The 21,182-nt window shown below is 29.1% G+C and overlaps 1 protein-coding gene and 1 non-coding gene across 10 annotated transcripts in view; both read right to left on the reverse strand.

The window, feature by feature from the left end:
* Window positions 1-3,820: 3,820 nt before the first annotated feature.
* On the reverse strand, window positions 3,821-3,908 carry TRNAY-GUA (transfer RNA tyrosine (anticodon GUA)). Its single transcript is given in 2 exon segments — window positions 3,821-3,855; window positions 3,872-3,908. It is a non-coding gene; the product is annotated as a tRNA-Tyr (tRNA).
* A 3,033-nt stretch (window positions 3,909-6,941) lies between these two features.
* LOC136983191 (transcription factor Sox-13-like) overlaps window positions 6,942-21,182 on the reverse strand; it is a 377,109-nt gene continuing 362,868 nt past the window's right edge. For 8 of the 9 annotated variants that reach the window (XM_067279851.1, XM_067279854.1, XM_067279848.1 and 5 more), the window contains 8 exons: window positions 17,622-17,876; window positions 15,538-15,713; window positions 14,980-15,187; window positions 14,745-14,847; window positions 13,615-13,800; window positions 12,891-13,058; window positions 12,207-12,414; window positions 6,942-9,820 (listed from right to left, as the gene is read on the reverse strand). In XM_067279851.1, the coding sequence (XP_067135952.1) occupies window positions 9,535-9,820; window positions 12,207-12,414; window positions 12,891-13,058; window positions 13,615-13,800; window positions 14,745-14,847; window positions 14,980-15,187; window positions 15,538-15,713; window positions 17,622-17,876 (1,590 nt within the window). In that variant the 3' untranslated portion in view covers window positions 6,942-9,534. The remainder of the gene's footprint in view (window positions 9,821-12,206; window positions 12,415-12,890; window positions 13,059-13,614; window positions 13,801-14,744; window positions 14,848-14,979; window positions 15,188-15,537; window positions 15,714-17,621; window positions 17,877-21,182) is intronic. The other variant, XM_067279856.1, reaches the window with a different exon arrangement.

Below are 21,182 nucleotides of genomic sequence, written 5' to 3' on the forward strand. Positions count from 1 at the left end.
TGCTTCCGAAGTGTTGCGTAGCGAATTGTACTGTTTATGTCACTACTTTTTGGACATTATACATGTACGCCTAATTAATAAAATAATGAAACGTTCGGTATCCTGTGCCGTGTATTATTTCTTGGAACAATTTTTTAAGGGGTTCGATTTAGGATATGCGTTAATGTGTCTGTATTTTATACGTGCGACAGAGTTACGGACCGTTAGGGAGGTGGGATGGTAGTTGAAAAGTATAAAAATAGCATTACATAATTTATGGACGACCACTGGATATTCTGAATATTTAAACTGATCCAATATATGTAAGTGGTATGCAAAACTTGAAGAAGATTTCGAAAATAATCACAAATAAAACTAGTTAAGAGTTCTGTACGTTCTTGTTGACAGCAATTTACTTCATATCAGATCTCGTTTTCGTTTTCTTTTATTAATTAATTTTTTCCTACGAACCAACAAATAGAATAAGCCAAATCTGTCATGGCCGACGATTTATTGTAGTGGATAATAAGCATAATTTCCAAATAAACCTTTTCCTAAGTCAGATAAAAATGTTAAACATCATAATTGCTCATCATCTCTCGAAATATCATAAGAAATAAAATGCATTCTTTAGCTAAAGATAATTAATATCGCGTCGGAAGAAAATTAAGATCGAAACTCGAATTCATTTACAGAATGTTATTTTAAAATATCGATAATCATATTTTTTAAAGGAACAAAAACAGTTTATACTGCATTCGCATACAATCCACGACTCACTTTAATCTTGACTTACCCACAATCTGCAACTGTCGCTAATCGGATGTCGAGCTGTTCGCTTAAGAACCCGGCCATTACACGCGATTATAAAACTGGCAAAACTACGCGGTAAGTCACGAACACCAACAAACAAAATGGAATTTTGATTAGAAATAAATACTTTTTCTTGCCATATATTTAATAATAGACAGATGTCATCGTCTCTCCAAATATCTTTTTTATTTCTCTTTAGATAGCCCTACACGCATTCCGCGGCCATCCTGAATTTTCTCGCGCGCAAGGGATTGTGGGAACTCTCTTGTGACTGGATCTAGTTTCAAGAACTCTCTTGAATGGTCGCGATTGAACCTCGTTTCAGTCGAGATTGAAACGGTCGAGAGAGGTCGCACCACAGCACAGTCGCGGACTTTGGTCACAATGTAGATCAGTGTTTCCCAACGTGGGACCCACGCCCCACAGGGGGGGGGGCAATTCGAAACTCGTCCAGAGTTTAAGTTAGCAGTATAGCCGCTGTACGCCGTATTTATTGTAAATATTGATTTAAGTTAGTTTTAATTTTCTAGAACTTTCCTTTATAACCCTTTTCCCTTGGGGTGGGATTAACAATTCTGGGAACTACTGAGAACAAAGAGATGAACGAGGCCCTGAAGCCGGTGAAAGAGGAGAAAGAACATTCTTTGCCCAGACCTCGAGGTGGGCAGACGTGAGTTGTGGTGTTCTAGGCCGCGTTTGGCAATGACTGGAAAGTGCAAGAGACTTTGATGAAAGGATTGGGTTTTATCGTGGTTACGATAAAACAGTGTGGCAATTAAGTGCAAGAAAAAACATCAACGAACACGACAACGAGAGACTTTCCAAAAGAGTTCAACATATATGTTTGGGAACCATAAGAATTTTAGAAAGGCTTAGGTGGGGCATAGCACAAAAAAGGTTGGGAAACACTGTTCTAGATTGAAATACTCGGTGCGAACGGAGTATTACAAGAAATGCTAATGCAATCCCTGGATAAAATTTTCTTGCCAATTTGAGTTCTGATCGTGGTAATTTTGTACCGTTTTTTTTTTTTTTTTTTTTTTTGTAACTCTTTCCGCCCAGTGGGCACTAAGAGGGCCTCTTATAGCAAGCCCATTATGGGTTCGGCCAGGCCCACAATGGGGCGGCCGGGTGGTGAGGGACGGGGACCGACATATCCAGACAATGTCGGTCCCCGTCCCTCACCACCCGGCCGCCCCATTGTGGGCCTGGCCGAACCCATAATTTTGTACCGTTAAGAATATCTTTTATTAATTTGTCGGGAAAAGAGAATTCAAATAATGTCTGGAAATTGAAATATTAAATTTGAACCAATTAGCATTAGATACCTTCAGAATCGGTTTATTGATCTCTCGATTTCAAATTTCTTATGTTGAAATGTCCTTCCCCCGTTTACAATGCTTCGATATTATAACTAGAATTATAATTGAAATCAAAAACAATAGTATGAAGAGTATTTTGTTAATTTTATTGTAAAATTAGCACATACTGTAATTACATTTTTCAATTATTACCGCGTGCGGCGCATGTAGAAAAGAATATTCGGCTACAATTTCCGAAAACGATATTATTTTAAGTTGTGTTTTGCGAAACGAAGCTTACGTGGCGCAGACGATGAAAGAAATTTGGCTAGAATTGGCTCGGATTAAGAAATCGAATGATACGTGAGTAATTTCGATATTTATTCGAAATCTTTCGATGTTGGCAACGAAAGAAAATGACGCGAATCTTGTATTAAGTCAATCGACTTCGTAGTTTTCCGCCATTTTGGTCACTTGGTTTCGGATTTGTGTCGAAGCAGCCTTTCGTATTGTTAAGTGCTGTATTTTGTTATATAAAAGACCCATCATCAAAATTTTTTAATAAGACACTCGAATAAAACATAAGTTTAATATTTAAATTATTTGAGAATGTTGGTTATTGTGTAATACATACTGTTGTACTGAGCATTAATCATATTGAAATATTGAGATCTGTAAATTATTATTTACATATTTTCATAATGTTTTTATTATAATTGATGAGCAGTTACCAAGAATTCCTGTGATGAAATGAGCAATTATTTATTGTGACATCGAACAATGCCAGGCTGCAATTTTTAATCATATTTTTAATTAATTTAATTTAAAATATATGCTCTCCACCTGAAATTAGTAGTGGCTTGTCCTTGTGCATCATGCTTTTTCTTTTAACAATAGAGTCGTGCCTGTCATCTATCTAACACAAGGGACAATTTTTCAGAGAAAATTTTTGAATTGAAATAACATGACTTCTGGTTTGCATCAGACGTTTGCATACAGTTAATTGGGCCTTCTGCCCTTAAGCTTTCTACATCTGGTATCGGTTTTCATCTATCTAACTCCGTTCTCGAGAGTAAGGAAGGACAGACAACAGACAATAGTGGGAATTTATAGGTCTACAATTTTTTCAAATTCCAGCCCAATGAATGAAGAAATTGGATTAAGGAAGGATTTGTATAAGGAAGGAAGGAAGGAAAGGCTCTATAAGGAGTATTTTATAATTTTTAATTTTAAAAAATTTGTAAATAACTATAATTATCGATTATTACCGCCTAGGGCTCTTGAAAAAATAGATTTGGCTACGATTTTTGGGAATAAAGACGTCGCTTGTTTTTTAATTCAGTCTACATTGCTTTTGCGAAAGGAGACTTACAAATGGAATAAAAATGTCCCAATCAGAAAATCAAAAATTATTCGCATACCAGAGACAATGTTTATAGCAATACGTTTAGATCCATAATACATTTTTCTATCTTTCGCCCTCTCTCCAAAGAGATCGTTTTATCGTTTTGTGTATCCGTGTATTCTAAGAATTCAGTTTAAATAGAAATCAACATAATTTTATACCAAGTAAAACAAAAAAATATACTTGCGGTGAATGCTTTATAATTATAAATCTTCTGAGAAAGTTTTTACTACATTTTAATGATAAACATCGAATATAGAAAACATAACATTATAAAACCTGTTTGAATTTAGGTTTGAAAACGAGGTGAGGTAAAAAAGAATCCGTCGAGGCGGATTTGAACCACCGACTATGGATATCAGCACACACACTACTACAGTCCACCGCTCTACCAGCTGAGCTATCGACGGAACGCGTTCAAGTTTATCTTACAATATATAAATCATTAAAAAGTGGGTCAAAATTATTCGAAACTAACTTTTCCAGTGTTTTTTCCTTTTAATCTAATTTACTTCAGCATTGAACGTAAGTTTCTATAAACGTAATATTCAACTAAATTGTTGTAAAATGTTAATTCAATTAGTTAGTGAGTGCTTATTAATTAAAGAACTGTTAAAAAGTTTCGTAATAACATTCTATGTGTTATACGAATTCGCTATTATCACAAAATAATGTCGAATTTAACAATTTCTTAAATCTTTTAACGAAAAAGTGAATGATTTGTCAATCAGAATTCATACAAAAACCTACACAATATATGATAAAAATTGACGTATATAACAGTTTAAATCCAAATAGCGACTGGCGGTCGTGTCGACAAGTACTGTACATTAGTGACGTAACATAAGGCATTGAAAATAATGTAGATGGATTCCTTTCAGAGTTTATAATAGACAATTTACATCGTCATCGTACTGTATAACGAGATGTGATCTTAATTGTATAATTTACAAAAATGATTACTTTGAATAAAAATGGGTTTAATGAATACAGTTACGTTCGTTTTATCAATATGACTTTCGATAAAATTTTCATTTGACTACTAATTAACATCACTAATTAATCCACTTAAACATTAATAAGTAAATATGCTACGGACAATCGGTATTCGTTGATTTGCTGAAAATATAATAGTTGTTGTAAGATATCTTTATTGTGTTTAAATTCAAAATCATTTTTATTTTCCCTGAATTTGTTAATTGCATTTCAATTATATTTTCTGACAATACGATAGCAATACAGTAGCTTCCAACGTTATTATTTCCTTCAAGCCATTCTGCCATTCTGGAATTTCGGGTTCGAGGACGTCGATTCAGAAATTTTCGTTCCTCGTCATCTGAACTCACGATGAACGTGCTAAAAAGCTCTTAGTGCCCGCAAAGAGGAAAGAAAATAAAATATTTGTATATCCTTCCATTAGGAACTAAAGATTGTGTAAAATAGATCTGGAAAATGTTTCCGATAAAAACCTTTTTTGACTTTGTCATTCATAATCGAAGTTCATGAGCTCGCATTTGACAATGATATATTCTTATGACTGCGTTAATAGAACAACCGAGAAGGAGTGACGAATTCGTCCTGGACCCCATACGTTACAAGAGCCCTTCCAGATCGGTCCAATGAGATTTTTTTCCCAAAAAACCGAAGAAAGTAAACATAAATAATATTTGAGTACGAGAATATACAGTGTATTGAAAAATAATCTATTAACTATATGTAATAAATACGTCAATATAAAATAACTTTAATTCTGAAATTTTCTAGTAAAATAAAAAATGTACAAAAATATATTCATTTGATAGTCCTTTGGTATTTTATTCAGATTTTTCAAGATTAATTTGTTACTTATTATGTTTAGTTATTATTTATTAAGTAATAGTATATATATTGAAATATGTGACAGTTTAACAGTTCTAATTTCTAAATTTTGAAATTAAATTTCGATTTGTTTCGTTCGCACACGCACACGCGACTTGAACAAACATGAATTTTGTCAGTGAACATTGAAAACTATTGTTATAAATGGAAAAATAATAATAAGATACTAAACGAAAATGATTTATAATTAATAAAATCTAGGTTCGACCTTGTAAAGTTATTGGATAATGGAATAATGATGATAAAAGTATTTATAATAATTAATGGGACTATGTGGTATGAAGAGAGAAACAAATCATTAATCGGTCTTTAAAAAGTTAAATTAGGCCTATCTAGCAGGCAAACTTATTAAAGATAAAAAAAAAAAAATACTGTATATAATAATAGCTGGAATGAAATTTTATCTACATTTGAATACTATTTTCTGGACTGATCACGTGGTCTTTCATCAATATGGGTTATGTACAGAAGGGGTTAAGCTTTCTTCCAGTTGGTCAGAAAGAGAATTTGTTGACGTCAGGGCAACATTCGTTCGAAAAAATTTAATGAAACAGCTATTTCGAAGACTTATTCAGAAATACACTTTATAGCATTGAAGAGGAGATTATTATTATTATTATTATTATTATTATTATTTTACACAAGCGACAATAATGGATACGCGTATCATCTATATGGAATGTGCGGCGTAAGATTTTTAAATTTTTTTTTTATAAAAACTTAATTCTTTATAAAAATCCTGAACAACAATTAATTGCTCGTTCTGTACTTCTATAAATATTTGTTTTATAAGCCTTTCTTTTATTATAAGCTTTTCTTTTATTATTGAATTAGATATTTATAATGAGTAATTATATGCTGTATATCATATAATGCTTCGACTGATTTTAACTGTAGAATCACGCATGCGATTTATGTCTGGGAAGAGAAAATCGCATGCGCCTTCCTAGGCTTGAACTGCGTATCCGCAAGAGCGATTTCGTCGCGCGATTTGAACACTTTCGGCGTTCTAGAAACAATTAGCGTCTAAATCGTGCCAATTAAATTGGCACTACAGCAACTGAGAAATTAAATTTTCGGAAAATTGCGGCAAAACTGCTCGTCCAAGACAGGAAAGCTTAATAACTCAAGTGTTATTATTTTTTATTTTTTCCATGTTGCCCATCAACCTATAGGTTGAGAGGAGAGAGTTTGATGAAAGGGATAAAAAGTATTAAGATGAAAAAAAGTAATAGATTGTTGCTTTATTTTATTTTGTTTTCTATCAATAGGAAGAATAGTTACGTCTCTAAGATGATCGCATGGTCGTCATCCATCGTTGATTTATTCTTTTCTTCCCGCCAGATTGCGATTCTCCCTTCATTCGTACACTTACAGGTTAGTGATATCAACTCTGCAAATCGCGCGGAAGTCACATGACTAAATGCTGGGTTGCTCTTATTGGCTTGGCGCGCCAAAATCACTAACGTGGATACCCAAGTTTAGTGTAATGATTTAAAAAAAATAAATAAATATCGTTCTTTCAACAGAATCTCGAAAATTAAGGGAATTAACGAATTCTAATATCAGTTTATCAAACATTATCTACAGTTTTATTATTGACTGAACATATTTAAACATAAATATTAAAAAAAGACACAATAGATAATATTTAAAATCGTATGCTGCTCATATTACAGCATGTGTAAATCCGAAATGAATATTACAGAACATTCACGTATTTCATGTTACAATTTTATTATCATTATTATTATTATTACTGTTATTTTTAATCGTGAGATTTTTCGGAAACTTTTGTATATGAAATTGTCTCTTATATTTTAAAATATGAAAATCTTTAAATTATAGAAACAATTAAAATATTTATATTTTGTAAGTCAAAACACCATTTTGACAGAAAGATCATTCATTTTATTTTTCAAATAAAATTTGCATGATTAATTTTCTTTCTTGGATATTTTTTTTGTACAAAAAGATATCCTAAGCATTAATACTTAGGAAAATGATCATAACTGAGTTTTATCATAAAATGGCATGTTAAAGAAATAAATGCGCAAAAGAAACAGGCCGAAAATATGTTCCTAAGTAATTCATAAAGTTTAGATAAACTAAATTACCATTCCCTGTAAACAATATATCATTCAATGAATATGCAATTTTCAAAAATTCAAACCCGCAATTTTGAGTCACAAGATGATGATCGTCATGTAGTTATTGATATGGCACTTTGTGCATTCGGCCTGAACTTTCTTTCTCGTGACTATTATCAGTATACTAAAAACTATGCATTCCATATTAGTTTGAAACTTGTCGATTGCAAAAGAATTAAAGAAAACAATGAAAGAAGAATAATTGTATAACTATGAGACAACACCTCTTTCGATAAGATCGATTCGTACGAAGAAAATTTGGAGAAATAATTATTAACAATAATATAATAATATACATAAAGGGATGCAAAACACAAATATGGGGGAAAATGGAAATGACCTAGATTGCCGAGAAGCAATATCAAAGAAAATGCATGAAAAATATCTGGCCATTGCCTCGATGAATGAAGAAGCAAAAGCCAATCTTCCAAGACAACAGTGTTTAGAATAAATGTTATATATCTATTTATATAAAATAAATGCAAGGAAGACGAACGTTTAGTTTGTTTATTTTTTTTTCTCTATTATCTTGGAAAGAAAGACTAAAAACGAAACATTTTGCTTCTTCCTGAGGATGAATATGAGCATCTGCAATGTGCAGATATATCAGAAAAGGGCTGAAATGAGATATCACACAAATATGATAACAATACAGTACAGTAAGATGCTAAGTTTAAAGGTTATAGAATTACAAGAAAGAAACTGGAGCTTAACAACCTTTTGCTTTCTATACGTAGACGACACAGTGATAGTGGGCACATCAAGTTTTAACGTTATATACATTTGACAATATTATTTTGATGACACTGTCAAAAGACAACCAACCAAGTATAGCAGTGAAGTTAAGCCCTTAGTTTTGATATAATTTCAAATGAAATCTTAGAAAACACAAGAAAAGAACGGTAATCATTTTACATAATATTATGAAAATTAAAACTGTAGTTTTAGCTTTTAGTTCGTGGAGAATTAATGAAAAAAATGCCCAAAAATTGTAAACTCTAAGAGCTAAAATTACTTTCGGTTGCTTCATACCTATTAGAAATAAAAATCACAAAGTGATGAGTAATGAAAATCTGACACATTCAATAAAGCCCTAGCTACTCTGCAGTTGTCCATCACAGACTAGAAGTTACTTTACTCATTTTATACGACAAAAATGATTATTATTCTTGAGCAGAATTCCAGTATTTATACAGTATATGTTGCGACTTCTACAGACTAAAGGCTTTTCTACAATGCATTGTACTATCCACGATAGCTTATTTCTGAATTTAACACTAAATAACAACAACAACAACAAAAATTCGAAGGTTAAAGGTCGCATTTAACGAAACTCTTACGCAACTATATTTTTAACAGTGCAAAGAGTTCCTTGGAAACCTTAAGAATTTGCCTGTTAAGAAATGCCATCTGATTCTATAAAAGTTCTTTCTTGAAAGGTAAAAATCCTTTCTTAATAATATGCTCAGAAAGTTTTCTTGGGACGAGCAATAACGAAGAAAAAAAGTAAATGCATTTGTCTTCTCTGTAAATATAACGCAGTCTATAATCGACGGAACTCTCTTAGAATCACCGGTAATAAGACAGTTCAGAAACATAAATGATTAAGAATAAGAGAGTAGAATATGTCCTTATTACCTTCTTCGTCAATCAAAAAAAAAAAAAAAAAAAATTTAATTGCACATTTCATAACTTGTCATTCTCTGAAACCATACCCCTTATTGACTATGAATCGAAACAACTTGAATTAGCGAAATTATAATTGATCGGGGGTTGATTTTCTCACTTATTTTACTGATCTTCATGTTCATTGTCTATTTTCTTCCACACAACACAAATAATGGGACTGATTCCGAACCAGGATGCTACTCATCTAATGAAACATCAGTTCTTGAATCATTAGGGAGATCATTCCCACGTGGTATTTCAGATCGGGAGAGCCCGGTCCACGAAGAAAATAACACAAATTATTAAGAGAAGTAATAACTTTGCTGTACAGAGATTTGTTTCAAGTCGAAGTTTCCATTGCGGTGGAAGTTGAGGGAGATTGACTGGATCCAACTCCGCTCAAGTTACCCATTCCTTGGACTGATGCCGGATTACATGCGGATGACATTTTCACATCAGATATTCCGTTTGTCGTTGTTTGGGGATGAGGAGGAGGAATTTTAGGTGCTAAATTAGTCATTACATCTCCGGTTGATGTATTTGGTAGTTCTGAGAGAAGTGATGTCATTGTAGCTGGATTTACTAATGTCGGAGTATCGAGAAGTCCTACATTTCCGTCTCTATACCTAAAAATGAAATAAAATGTCAAATAAATACACAAGTTTTATCGAGTTTTCAAAAATTATTATTAATACTTTAATAATAATTACGGAATTTAAAGTTACTTCAGATTTTAACAGGCTTCACAATCATCCTACTTTTCAGTAAGAAAGTACGAAATATTCCGTTTTTTAAGAAATTTTCCAACTTTTTATCCTTAAGTAATAATACAGGATTAATTTTTTCTAAATAAAGCATATTTAATGCGTATCTTTAGTTCTGCTATTCCTACCTACTTTGTATATGTAATGCAAGATCTCATCACTAAATGGATAACCATTAAATTTTTAATTTAAGAAATTTAATTTTTTAAATATAAACCTCAACAATGGTTGTTCTAATATTTAAACAAACACCAATAAAGACCATGGGAGAGAGATATTTGCTCCAGTTTTTTTTAAGTTTTTATAACAGTTTTCCATTAAATTAGAATGTTTACCTATGATTAATTAACAATAATTCCTGGACCAATATATTCAGTAAATTTTCTGCTTTTATTATTGTCTCATTTCAATATACGGTGAAATTCAATTTTAAGATTTCAAAAAAAAACCACAGAACAGAAACAAATAGAAAAAAAAAACAAAACAATGTGAGCTACATATTTAAAAGATCTAATGCTAAAATATAATATATATATATATATATATATATCTACAGCTCTCTTTTTACCATAATGTTATTCATACAAAGCTTTTAATTTCATATTATAATTAACATTTTAATGGTAATTTGTATTCTTATAAAATTGTTTTTACATATTCACTAATTGTAAATGAAGGCCCACCAGTGGCCGAGTGGTTCTGTCGCTAAACATTGGAAGTTCGGTCGCGGGTTCGCGCCGCGCTTGGAGTTTTCCAGGTTTTCTCCATGTTTGTAACACCTGAAGAGAGGCCAGTTTCTCTTACAAGACCTCCCGGAAGCCATTTCCCCTCGCGTAACATCGTGCCCCAGAGAAGGCAACGGGAAACCACTCTGGATGTAACTTTCCCTAGATACACCTCGGCGCATTACTAATTACTTACTAACCTACGCCAGGTGTCACCGACATCAGGAATATGATATGGCGTACAAAGAAGAATTGTAAATGATTTTGAAAAATAAAGGTGGTAACCTATCCAGGTTATTATTCTAGTAACTTGTGAGTGTTGGTAGGAAATTTTAATAATAAATAAATAAAATTGAGATAAACACTAAGTTAACTGTCTTTCCATTCTTAATGGGGAGATATTTCATCAAATAAATAAACTGTAGATTGATTTTATCGAACAGCCTCCTCTATGTGATGATTTTGGCTATTTTAAAAATTTCTTTTACTTATCCTAATTTTTACTTCGCCTACTTTTTAATCCTTATTATACCACAAATATTATACAGTATTTTGATCTAGATAGTTTTAAAGTTAAAAAAAAATTAACTACCAATGAAATACCTTCACGATTTCATCGGACGAATCCTAAATACAGTATTTAATTCAAACACGAAATTAATAGTTTTAAATAAAAGGGATAAATCGAAAATAAACGAAACAAAGGTCAAATAGGTCAAATAACTTTACCACTAGTCAAGTTATTTGACCTATTTGACCTTTGATTCGTGTGGTCCTAGTGGACCTAGTGGTCAAGTTATTTGAAACATTTAAGAATGTATGAAGTTTGTTTACATAGAGACAATTAGCTTCAAATTTATCATTTTGTTTATTGTCCTAAATAAATATTTTGATATGTTTTATTTTTTCATTTTTTTTTTCGAAAATGATAGTAATTCATTAATTATTATAAAATGAAATTTAACGTTTTATTCAAGTTATGTAATTCCATAATCGATTGGAATTTTTCAAATAGTTCATTAAAAAATTATTTTCACCAAATATTAAATATTTTAAAGTGAAAAAACAATAGCTTATCAACTTTAATTTTTTTATATTTATAAAAATTAAATTAAAAACCTAATCCGTGTTTAAAATTATATTAATTAATTAAATAACGTCTGTAAATTAAGTTTTAATTAGAAAAAATGCGATAAAATATTTTTAAAACGCTTAAAATTATGACAAAATGAATTATTTCTAATAAAATTGAGCGAGCGATTCATTTAAATTACGTGTGACAATTTTTGAAAAGAAATAACGAAATCGTTCGTATTCTCTTTATTTTCTTAGCGAAAAGAAAATAAAGGTTGCTCGTTATTAAAATTGTATAATTAAAATTATTAAACAGAATATAATTAAATGAAGAATTAATTATAACGAAAGTTTTGTAATCACGCGGTCCACCTTTGCGGATAATCGAACAAAACTAAGTAATAGACATTAGTAATTAATTAACTTTTATTATAGAATTGGATATTTACCACAAATTTCTCATTTCCTGTCTTCTTGCTTTCATCAATTGTTTATATTCGGATATTCGCAATTTTTTGCCATCGACGATGCACGTTCTCTTTGGTCTGGGTCGATAACGATAATCGGGATGTCTTTCCATATGTAATTTACTCAATCGTGATTGTTCCTCGTAATATGGCTGCTTTTCTGAATTTGTCATCGATTTCCATCTTGCACCTAACATATTAATTATTTAATTGTTAATACCGTAGCATAAAAATGATGCTTTATTCACTTTGACAAACGAAAGATTCGTTTACGTTTCGGCATTTTTAATTATAAGCCTTTATAAAATTTAACAATTTGCCAGTCTTAATAACATTTTCAAAAACGTTCATAATTTTATACTGTGATACTTCTCGCTAGTTATTAAGACTTTTGAAAATACAGTATTATTAAATTTCGAAATAAATAATTGTAGTTAACTTTTTCGAACACAGAGGGCAGCAGTCTACATAGAGTTAGTAGCCAAAATAATTTACTTGAAGATTTTCCCAACCAATTAACAATGATCTTTAAATAGTTAATGAAAAATGCTTTAAAAATGTACAGAATATTAATTTTAGAATTAATTTTCTCTGCGTTTTCTATTAACGTGAACCGAAATTATACCATGCGCGCTTACTGTTAGATTAATCGGAACAATAACTTACCTAAGATTTTGGAAATGTTGGAATTGTGCATATCCGGACAAGCCTTGAGAATTTTTCGTCTTTCGTCCTTGGCCCACACCATAAAAGCATTCATCGGTCGTTTGATGTGAGGTCTTCCTTCCATATCTTTCTTATTTTGACGAATAATCTTAGCCCCCATTATTTTACCTAAACAAAAGTATATGATGATATTACCTTCCTATTTCTATTGATTCTTTACAGAATTTAAGTAAATACAAATACATTCTTAAAAAGTAAAACTAATCTAAGAAAGTTTCTGAGCGAAGTGAGAACGTTGCTTTGAACAAATATCAAATTATAAAATTAATAAAATTAATAATTAGGGAAATTCAGGTAATCTTTTAAATTATCATATTGAAATCATCGCGTGACTGATTTTATTTTTGTTTAAACTAAAAGCTAATTCGGGTACGTAAATAATCATTTTAATATTAATTCTGAATTCATTTACGGTAATATTAATAAGAAATTCATTCTGAATTTCAGAAAGAAAATGGTGCTAAGATTCGTGAGAATTTCAATTATCCAATTTTATTTTGTGGAAAATCTTGATGACAAATAGGCAAATAAAATAAATGTATAAAGTTTTTTTTTTATATATATAAACTGCTTAAGAATTGAAAATATTCAATTTTAAAAGTGAAAAATCTGTGTAATACAGTAGTTCATTGGAACTGCAAAATTTGTATATTGAAAAATCTACCTTTATCGGTTTCTCTGTCGACAGAACTTTCCTTTTTCATTGCTGCTATTCCGGGTGTTGATAGATAGAGAGGAAGGGCAAACTTATCGGATGAAGCACTAGATGTAACACAATGAGACGAGGCACTCATTCCTGACACGGTACACGAAATACTTTCTTTGGATGAAAGACCAGATTCTAAATTTCCTGTAAATATAATTCCGAGGTATAATTTATTATTGTATTATAATGTTAACAAATTTAGCAAGATTAAATCTATGTTTATTTGCTGAAACATCTAATATAAATATATATTAATATGGATTCATTTATTAATAAATTATTATTTTTATTAGGACGTAAGTATAATTGTAGTTTAATAGTTGGTTTCAATTAAATATACTGAAGAAAAATGTTAATAATTATCATTATTAAGATAACTATTTTCTGTAATCCTTTAGAATGGGGCGAACCTGTGGCACATTTGGAGAAATCCTCTGGCACGTAACATGTCATATGATTTCGGTTTATCACTCAACTTTTCCAATCATCCATTCGGTTTATCATCTGATCATCCTTTTTACAATCACATTTTTTACATTTATTCTAATTAAAGCATTTTCATTTAATTTCTTTAAATACAGTTATTCGAAATCTAAAACTCGGCACGCATAAATATTTTTTAAAGATAATTATGCTTACTATATGGCAGACGGACTCAAAAAGGCTCGCCATCCCTGCTTTAGAACTTCAGTCGTTCTAAAGGATATACAATTGCGTAATAATTTCATACAATACATATAAGCTATTTATTTTATCCTCATTTTAAATTGTTTTTGATTTTTCCGATTCTGTATCATGTAACTGAACATTGCGTATAAAGTTTCCAATTTGAACATTTATACTGTACAATGCTGAGAAACTAAGAATAAATCTTAAGTATTGAATAAATCTTTTAAAAATTAATAATGTCCATTAAAATATCCATTTATAATTAAGACATTTTTTTATTATTTAGTACTATCTTAACTCAGAATATGGCCTGGATCCGTATTTTGATACGATTTTGTGTAATATAACTTATGTAATTTTAGTAAATGCTGTAGGCCTATTATTATTATTATTATTTTAATTTCAGAACTCGCCCTTACCTGGATGTCCAACGATTCCTCCAAATGATACACTTGATAAATGCCTTAGATGAGGTGGGATTGAACCATATGGCGAGGAAGGTGTGAGAAACGGTGCAGCCATCTATAACATCAAAATATATTAATAAACATATTGTTTGAGAACATATTAAGATATATATCAAATTATATTTTAAATGATTTTACAAAATGAGTTTGTTTTCGTGGAAAAATAAAATTATTTTTATATTCTTACTGGTAATGATGCTGCTCCTGCTGTTCCTAAGAATCCAGCAGCTACTGCAGCAGCCATACTAGATACAGGTGATGCAGAATTTAAATTAGTGGCTGAGCTAATGCCAGGTGAAGTAGACGAAGAAGTATGATTAGGTGTATATCCTGGTGATATACTGTCTCTAGATTCCAACTTAATTGCTGCTTGGGGCGTCGGACTACAACTGGCACTAATAATTTCAAAAGTAATTAATATGATGAAATATATATGTGATCATAAATAAGTTTTTGATTATAAATAATTATTTACTAAATGATTTAAAAATTTTTATTAGAAAATTACATATTTGTAAATTTAAAAAAAAAAAAAATTGTATATAAATTCAATGGTTTTTCAACGAACGAATGAAATTTTATTGTAGATGAATTGTCAAATGTTTTAAAAATTCAAAAAATAAATGATTTCAAGTATTTGAGAAAATTAATCATAATTTAACAAAACTATAATTGATTAATTTTTATGAATTATACACAGCTTACATTATGAAAAAATTGAAATAATATTGTTAGATTATATTACCTGCTGCTAGTACTACCACCGGAACAAGTTTTTGGTTTGCTCAAGTTAAGAGGGATGTCGCAGTCATTATCACTGCATGGGGTTGGCGTCCTGTGACCCGTCGTCACATTGCCTGTACTGGCCAAAATTGATTGAGGAACACATGGTGCCCAAGAATGTAAGGGCGACATGGAGACCTGTTAAGAAAATCATATATAAATATTCATTTCATTAAACTCGTGTCCTTCTAAAGAAGGCTTATATATATATAAGATTCGACGTATTATTAATTAGTTTCGATTCTTGAATGACAGTCTTAAAACATCATAGAGAATAATAACAGTTATCAAAGTGAACAATATGCTATTTTGTTTATTATTTTTGTCACCAGATGGCAGTAGATTATTATAAGGAAAATCTATTAAAAATTTTTAAAATAATCTATATTATTAACTTAGCAATTATAAGATTTATATTTTCGTCTAATAATGGCATATTAAAAAAACCGAAATATTCAAAAAATATAATAACTAATTTTTAAAAAGTCTGTGTTCAGTTTTAAATGGTTTTTATGAGAATTTTTATTAAAATTCTCATAAAAGTTACAGTATATGTAATCTTTTGAACTTAGCATTAATATATCCCGTTGTTACTCTCGGTTTGTATATAATGCTCAGACATCTAAACATTTTTCTTTCAACATTATTATTATTATTTTTTTTAAATTTAATATTTTACAATATAAATTATGTATTAAATATAACATTTTAAACATATATGTTTTTCTAATTATTATTATGAAATTATTTCATTTTGACTAAGTTTTTCAGAACTACATTTTAAGATAAAGAACGTATTATTATATATAATGTTACATTTTAAATAACGAGCAAGCTCCAGCATATATATTAATATATTAAAATTAATAATTGTACTAATCTATAATTAAACGTATAATTATTGATGTATATAATTTGTAATGTTTTTACTGCATAAATTTATATGTAAGTAAACTCAATAAGTTTATTATATAAAGCAGATTTTTCTGCTAAAATGACAAAAAATCATTAAACTTTTATAAAATATTAACATCATTTAAAAATTCTTTGCAATAGAAAGTACTGTATTGTACAGTACATCATACTTAAATTTTAAAAAAAATTTCAATATATATATATTGTTCATCATTCGGACGTTAGAGGAAAGACATGTTAAAAATTATACAATTCGAAGAAAGTTAACAAAAATATAACATTAAAAATCATCATCGTATGTAAATAAAATAAAATATTGATAACAGAATTATAATAATTCAAACATACGAAAAAATTAATTTTGTAAACCAAAAACTAATATGCGATTTAGAAAAGCTTACGGCTATTAAAAGAACAAAGCTGAAAATTTTAAAATAAAAATTTATTGTTATAATTACAAAAAGTTGATTAGGAAACTAACAGAACTTTTGAAGGTTACAAGAAAAAAAATTAACAAGAAAATTATAAAGTTAATAAATAATAAACGTAATATACAAAAAAAAGAAGAAAAACAAACAACACAAAAAAAACTATTTGCCTTTTAAATAAATATCTGCAAAGTCAATTCTATCTTGCTTGTTAGCCTGTTTTATTGTAATTATTTCGAAATTTTAGTGATAGAAAAATTGATTTTTCGATAAAATGTTTGAAATTTATTTTTTATAATTTGTGTGAATTTTGAAGTTACGTTTCTGTCGATTATGCGTGTGAAATTTTAATGCAATAAATATTGGGATAATATATTTTAACTTTATAAAATATTTACTTATAAAACTGACAAAATTGAAACATTTAAAAATGGAAAAAATGATGTATATGATTTAAGTAGTGGGTTTAGGCCCGACTGCTAAGAGTGGTAGAGAGAAATGTCCTAAATTAAGAAAGGGCTATTAGCAAAGTGAAAATAATTTAGTTGTCAGACTAGGTGCCAAATATTTGTAATAGGAAGTCGAACGTATCTCCATTAAAGAAGAAACATGCCGCTCTTCTATACAAACAAGATTATATAAAATGCCTATTGTCATCATATTGTTAACAATGATACAGTATGTCTATTGGATAATCACTTACCGTTGATTCTGCATCTATTGCAGAACAAGAGGGTACTCCGATAGGATCAGAACGAGGTGTTTGAGTCACTCCGGATGTTGCTGTCAGATGTGAGAGAGATGTAGCTGCTGTTGCGACGGCTGCTGGATGAGTGATAGCGCTCAATCCACCGTCAAACATAGGAAGGAACATTAATCCTTGTGATGTTACCGTTGCTGGGAGAGTCGAGAGGGATTTGGCTGCCACTTCAGCCATGTACTGTCCGTTAATACGGTTCTAAAAAGAGGTAGTTTTAAAGAAAATTCAGATAGGGAATTCTGAGTTTAATTTCATATTCATTGTTTGTTTTTGTCACGCCATTTCGTTTTCAGTTATAGCTTAATCTTCGTTATTTATGATTTTAAATAATCGAGTCGATATTTTGCATCACGTGTTTCGGGTTATATTCGAAATGCTTTCAAGGATCATCCAAAAGATATTAACTGTATACATTGCTAAGATTTTACGTAAGAATTATTCTTTTTAACATTCTTTATTTCCCAAAGTTATATCCAACAAATGAAAAAATAATTTTAATGAATCGAAATTAAAAATTCGGTCCAAGACTCCAAAATATGTGCAAATCGGTTAGAAAAATAATATATAGGCTAAACCGTATTTCCTGTGTTCTATAGTAATCGTTATAATAGGTATAGAACTACATATACATTTCATTCGTTTACTTCCTTTTCAAAGTAAATTGATTTAATGTTAAAATTGATAATTTATAGAAAAGAAAACTATCTCAAAGGGACGATAAAAGATTGTCAAACATTTTAAAAGAGTGCCACAACAAATTAATGGGAAGTAACAAGAAGCCATAAACAATATAACATAAATATTTCGTCGACCACTCAAGTTACTAACTACTAGGCTATTTGGGGACATGCACTGGACTTTGGCTACTTCTGTCGAATGATTCCCGAAATATTTATTTTCCAAGACTATTTTAGAAGAAGAAAAAAAAAAGATAGTAAACAGCATTTAACTTCATAAATCTACACAAAAATGTTCTTAAATTTTTCGTTTGAAAGAAATATTTACACAGTTACCAACTATAAATTTCTTAAATCTAAACGTAATATTTTATTTTGCGAATAGAAGTTAAGAAATGATAGATTTTTAACAAAATGAATTCTGAAATTGTTCCAAAATAAGCAAGAAATTTATTTTATAAACCTAGAATATAAATTGTATTCTTTTGTATGCCTTACAACATTTTGTTGTTAAAAATTAGAATTATTTGTACAATATCATAACTAACGAATAAAGATATTAATTTTAAAATAAATTAAATCGCTATTATAAATAAGATTCTTAAGTATTTGCGTCCACATTAACCAATGAAAGTAGTAACACTAATTTTATTTTTAGCCTTATTCGAATACATTTATCAGATTTTACATGTTTATTAGATGTATTCTTATCTACTTATTATATTTTTATTTGTTAATGCACACTTGATAAATAAATATTTATTGTTAACTTTTATAAAAACAGTTAATATTAGTTTTAAAATAATAAAATATTTTAAACTTAGCGTATTTAGTTATCGTTCAATAGACGTTACTAAAATGTACAGTATGAACACATTTATAAAGTGAAAAAGTATTTCAAAAATTTGATATAAGAACATTGAAAACCGCTCTTCTCAGACAATCTGTAGAAAAAAAAAATATTCTAAAATTTAAAAAAATTAGAATCTAATAATATAAATTAATTATTTGTGCCAATTTTTAATCTCTCATGACATTGAAAATTTGAGTTCTGAGAAAGAAGAAGAGCAATGATAACTAATAAATACTTTTTCTATAGGTTAGGATGTCCAAAAAGATAAAATAAATAAATAATATGTACATCTTTCTCCAATAACTGATAAAATTATAACCTCTTTATAGTGTACAAACAATTTAAATTCAAATTTAAAAAAAACAGAATAAACACAATTGATAAATATCAAAAACCCAATAATAATAAATATCTTTAAGAAATTAATGTAAATGTTAATTATCATCTATATACTTTGTTTTAACTTCATATAATATGCCTTTAATCGTGTATAAGTGGTCAAAAATTGTAGAAAATGTATAACTGTATTACTAAAAAATGCATAGGCCCTATTGTACGTCAGGTGTATATAAAAATGTATTATGGTATATCTTAAAGTCTTACCCGTAAACTAATACAAAGTTTATTATATTATATAAAATTTAATGTAAAAATGACTGGATAAGCATCCAGTCATTTATTCTCTTTAATTTGTATAAGATATATCGATAAAATTAAAATTTTAGTGAGTCTCGGAATTTTATACAAATCTTATTCTGTTATAATAGTTTATTAAGATCTTTAATAATTTCTTTACAAGTCGTTGCCTTATGTATGAGTCTACTTCATTTTAAAATATGAATCTGTCACGAATTTTGATTATAATAAATGCTTTATTCTAGCATTTTACCACTTATACATTAAGAAAACTGTAAGGTACGTTATTTTAATTAAAATTTATTGTTCCATAGTTATAGACTATTTGTAATAAAGGTATGTTTGCAAATGTCATAATCACTATATAAAGGGGAGGAAACACAAACATTGCCCCCATGAAAAATTAACTTTAATAAATTAATTAATTTAATATTTTTTATTTGCAATATAACTACCCATTTAAAAGAATTGATTATTATGCGTATTTTTTCCTACTTAATTAATAGTATATGGTATTTTTGAACAAACCTACTAAACTATTATACTATATCATCATTATTAATAAGCTGAAAACCACCATTGCTTATTAAATCTCGAGATTCGTTCTATAATTAACTATTAACCTCAACTAATTATGCTCTTTTCGTAACGAGCAAAAGTTATTAAAGTTTTTTCAGATTCGATTCGAATATTAGCTATCAATTTCTTGTCAAAAGATAATTTTACTTATATTTTAAAATACTTTTCAAGTCCAATTCATATAAAATCGATAAGTAACTTACATAGTTTCTTTTAACATTTTACAATAAATATTATACTTCTATTATTTAATAATCTGATTGTAATATATCTTAACTATTCCTCTATATTAAAATAATAAAATTTCTTTTATGATTAAAATATTTGTTTATATTAGAAAAATTTATCGTTACCTTTATCATCCTCTAATAGAATGATTACTTGTTTATTTACATAAATTCACACAGACTATTGTTTTAACTCTTTTTACTATTTGATTCGTTAATTCAAAGATTGATTTGTTTAGCGTATGGATTAATACAGTATTAGATAATTAGTACTTTGATTATTTTCAATTTGTCCGAGACATTCTTGCTAGTTTACGATTTTAAAAATCTTCGATATTCTCCTTTGGATGGTTTCATATGGAAGAACTTAATCAACTCGGTTACAAGACTATTCAATTTGATAGTCTTACGTATAAGCTGCATATGTCGAACAATAATTGAAAACTTATTATCTCTAAATTACTACTACATATGTATATTTCGAAACAATTTCTCTATTGTTGCCTACAGGATTAAAAATTATAACATATTT

This window comes from Centruroides vittatus, unplaced genomic scaffold (assembly GCF_030686945.1).
Source record: "Centruroides vittatus isolate TY-2023 unplaced genomic scaffold, ASM3068694v2 contig_878, whole genome shotgun sequence".
Taxonomy (NCBI): domain Eukaryota; kingdom Metazoa; phylum Arthropoda; class Arachnida; order Scorpiones; family Buthidae; genus Centruroides; species Centruroides vittatus.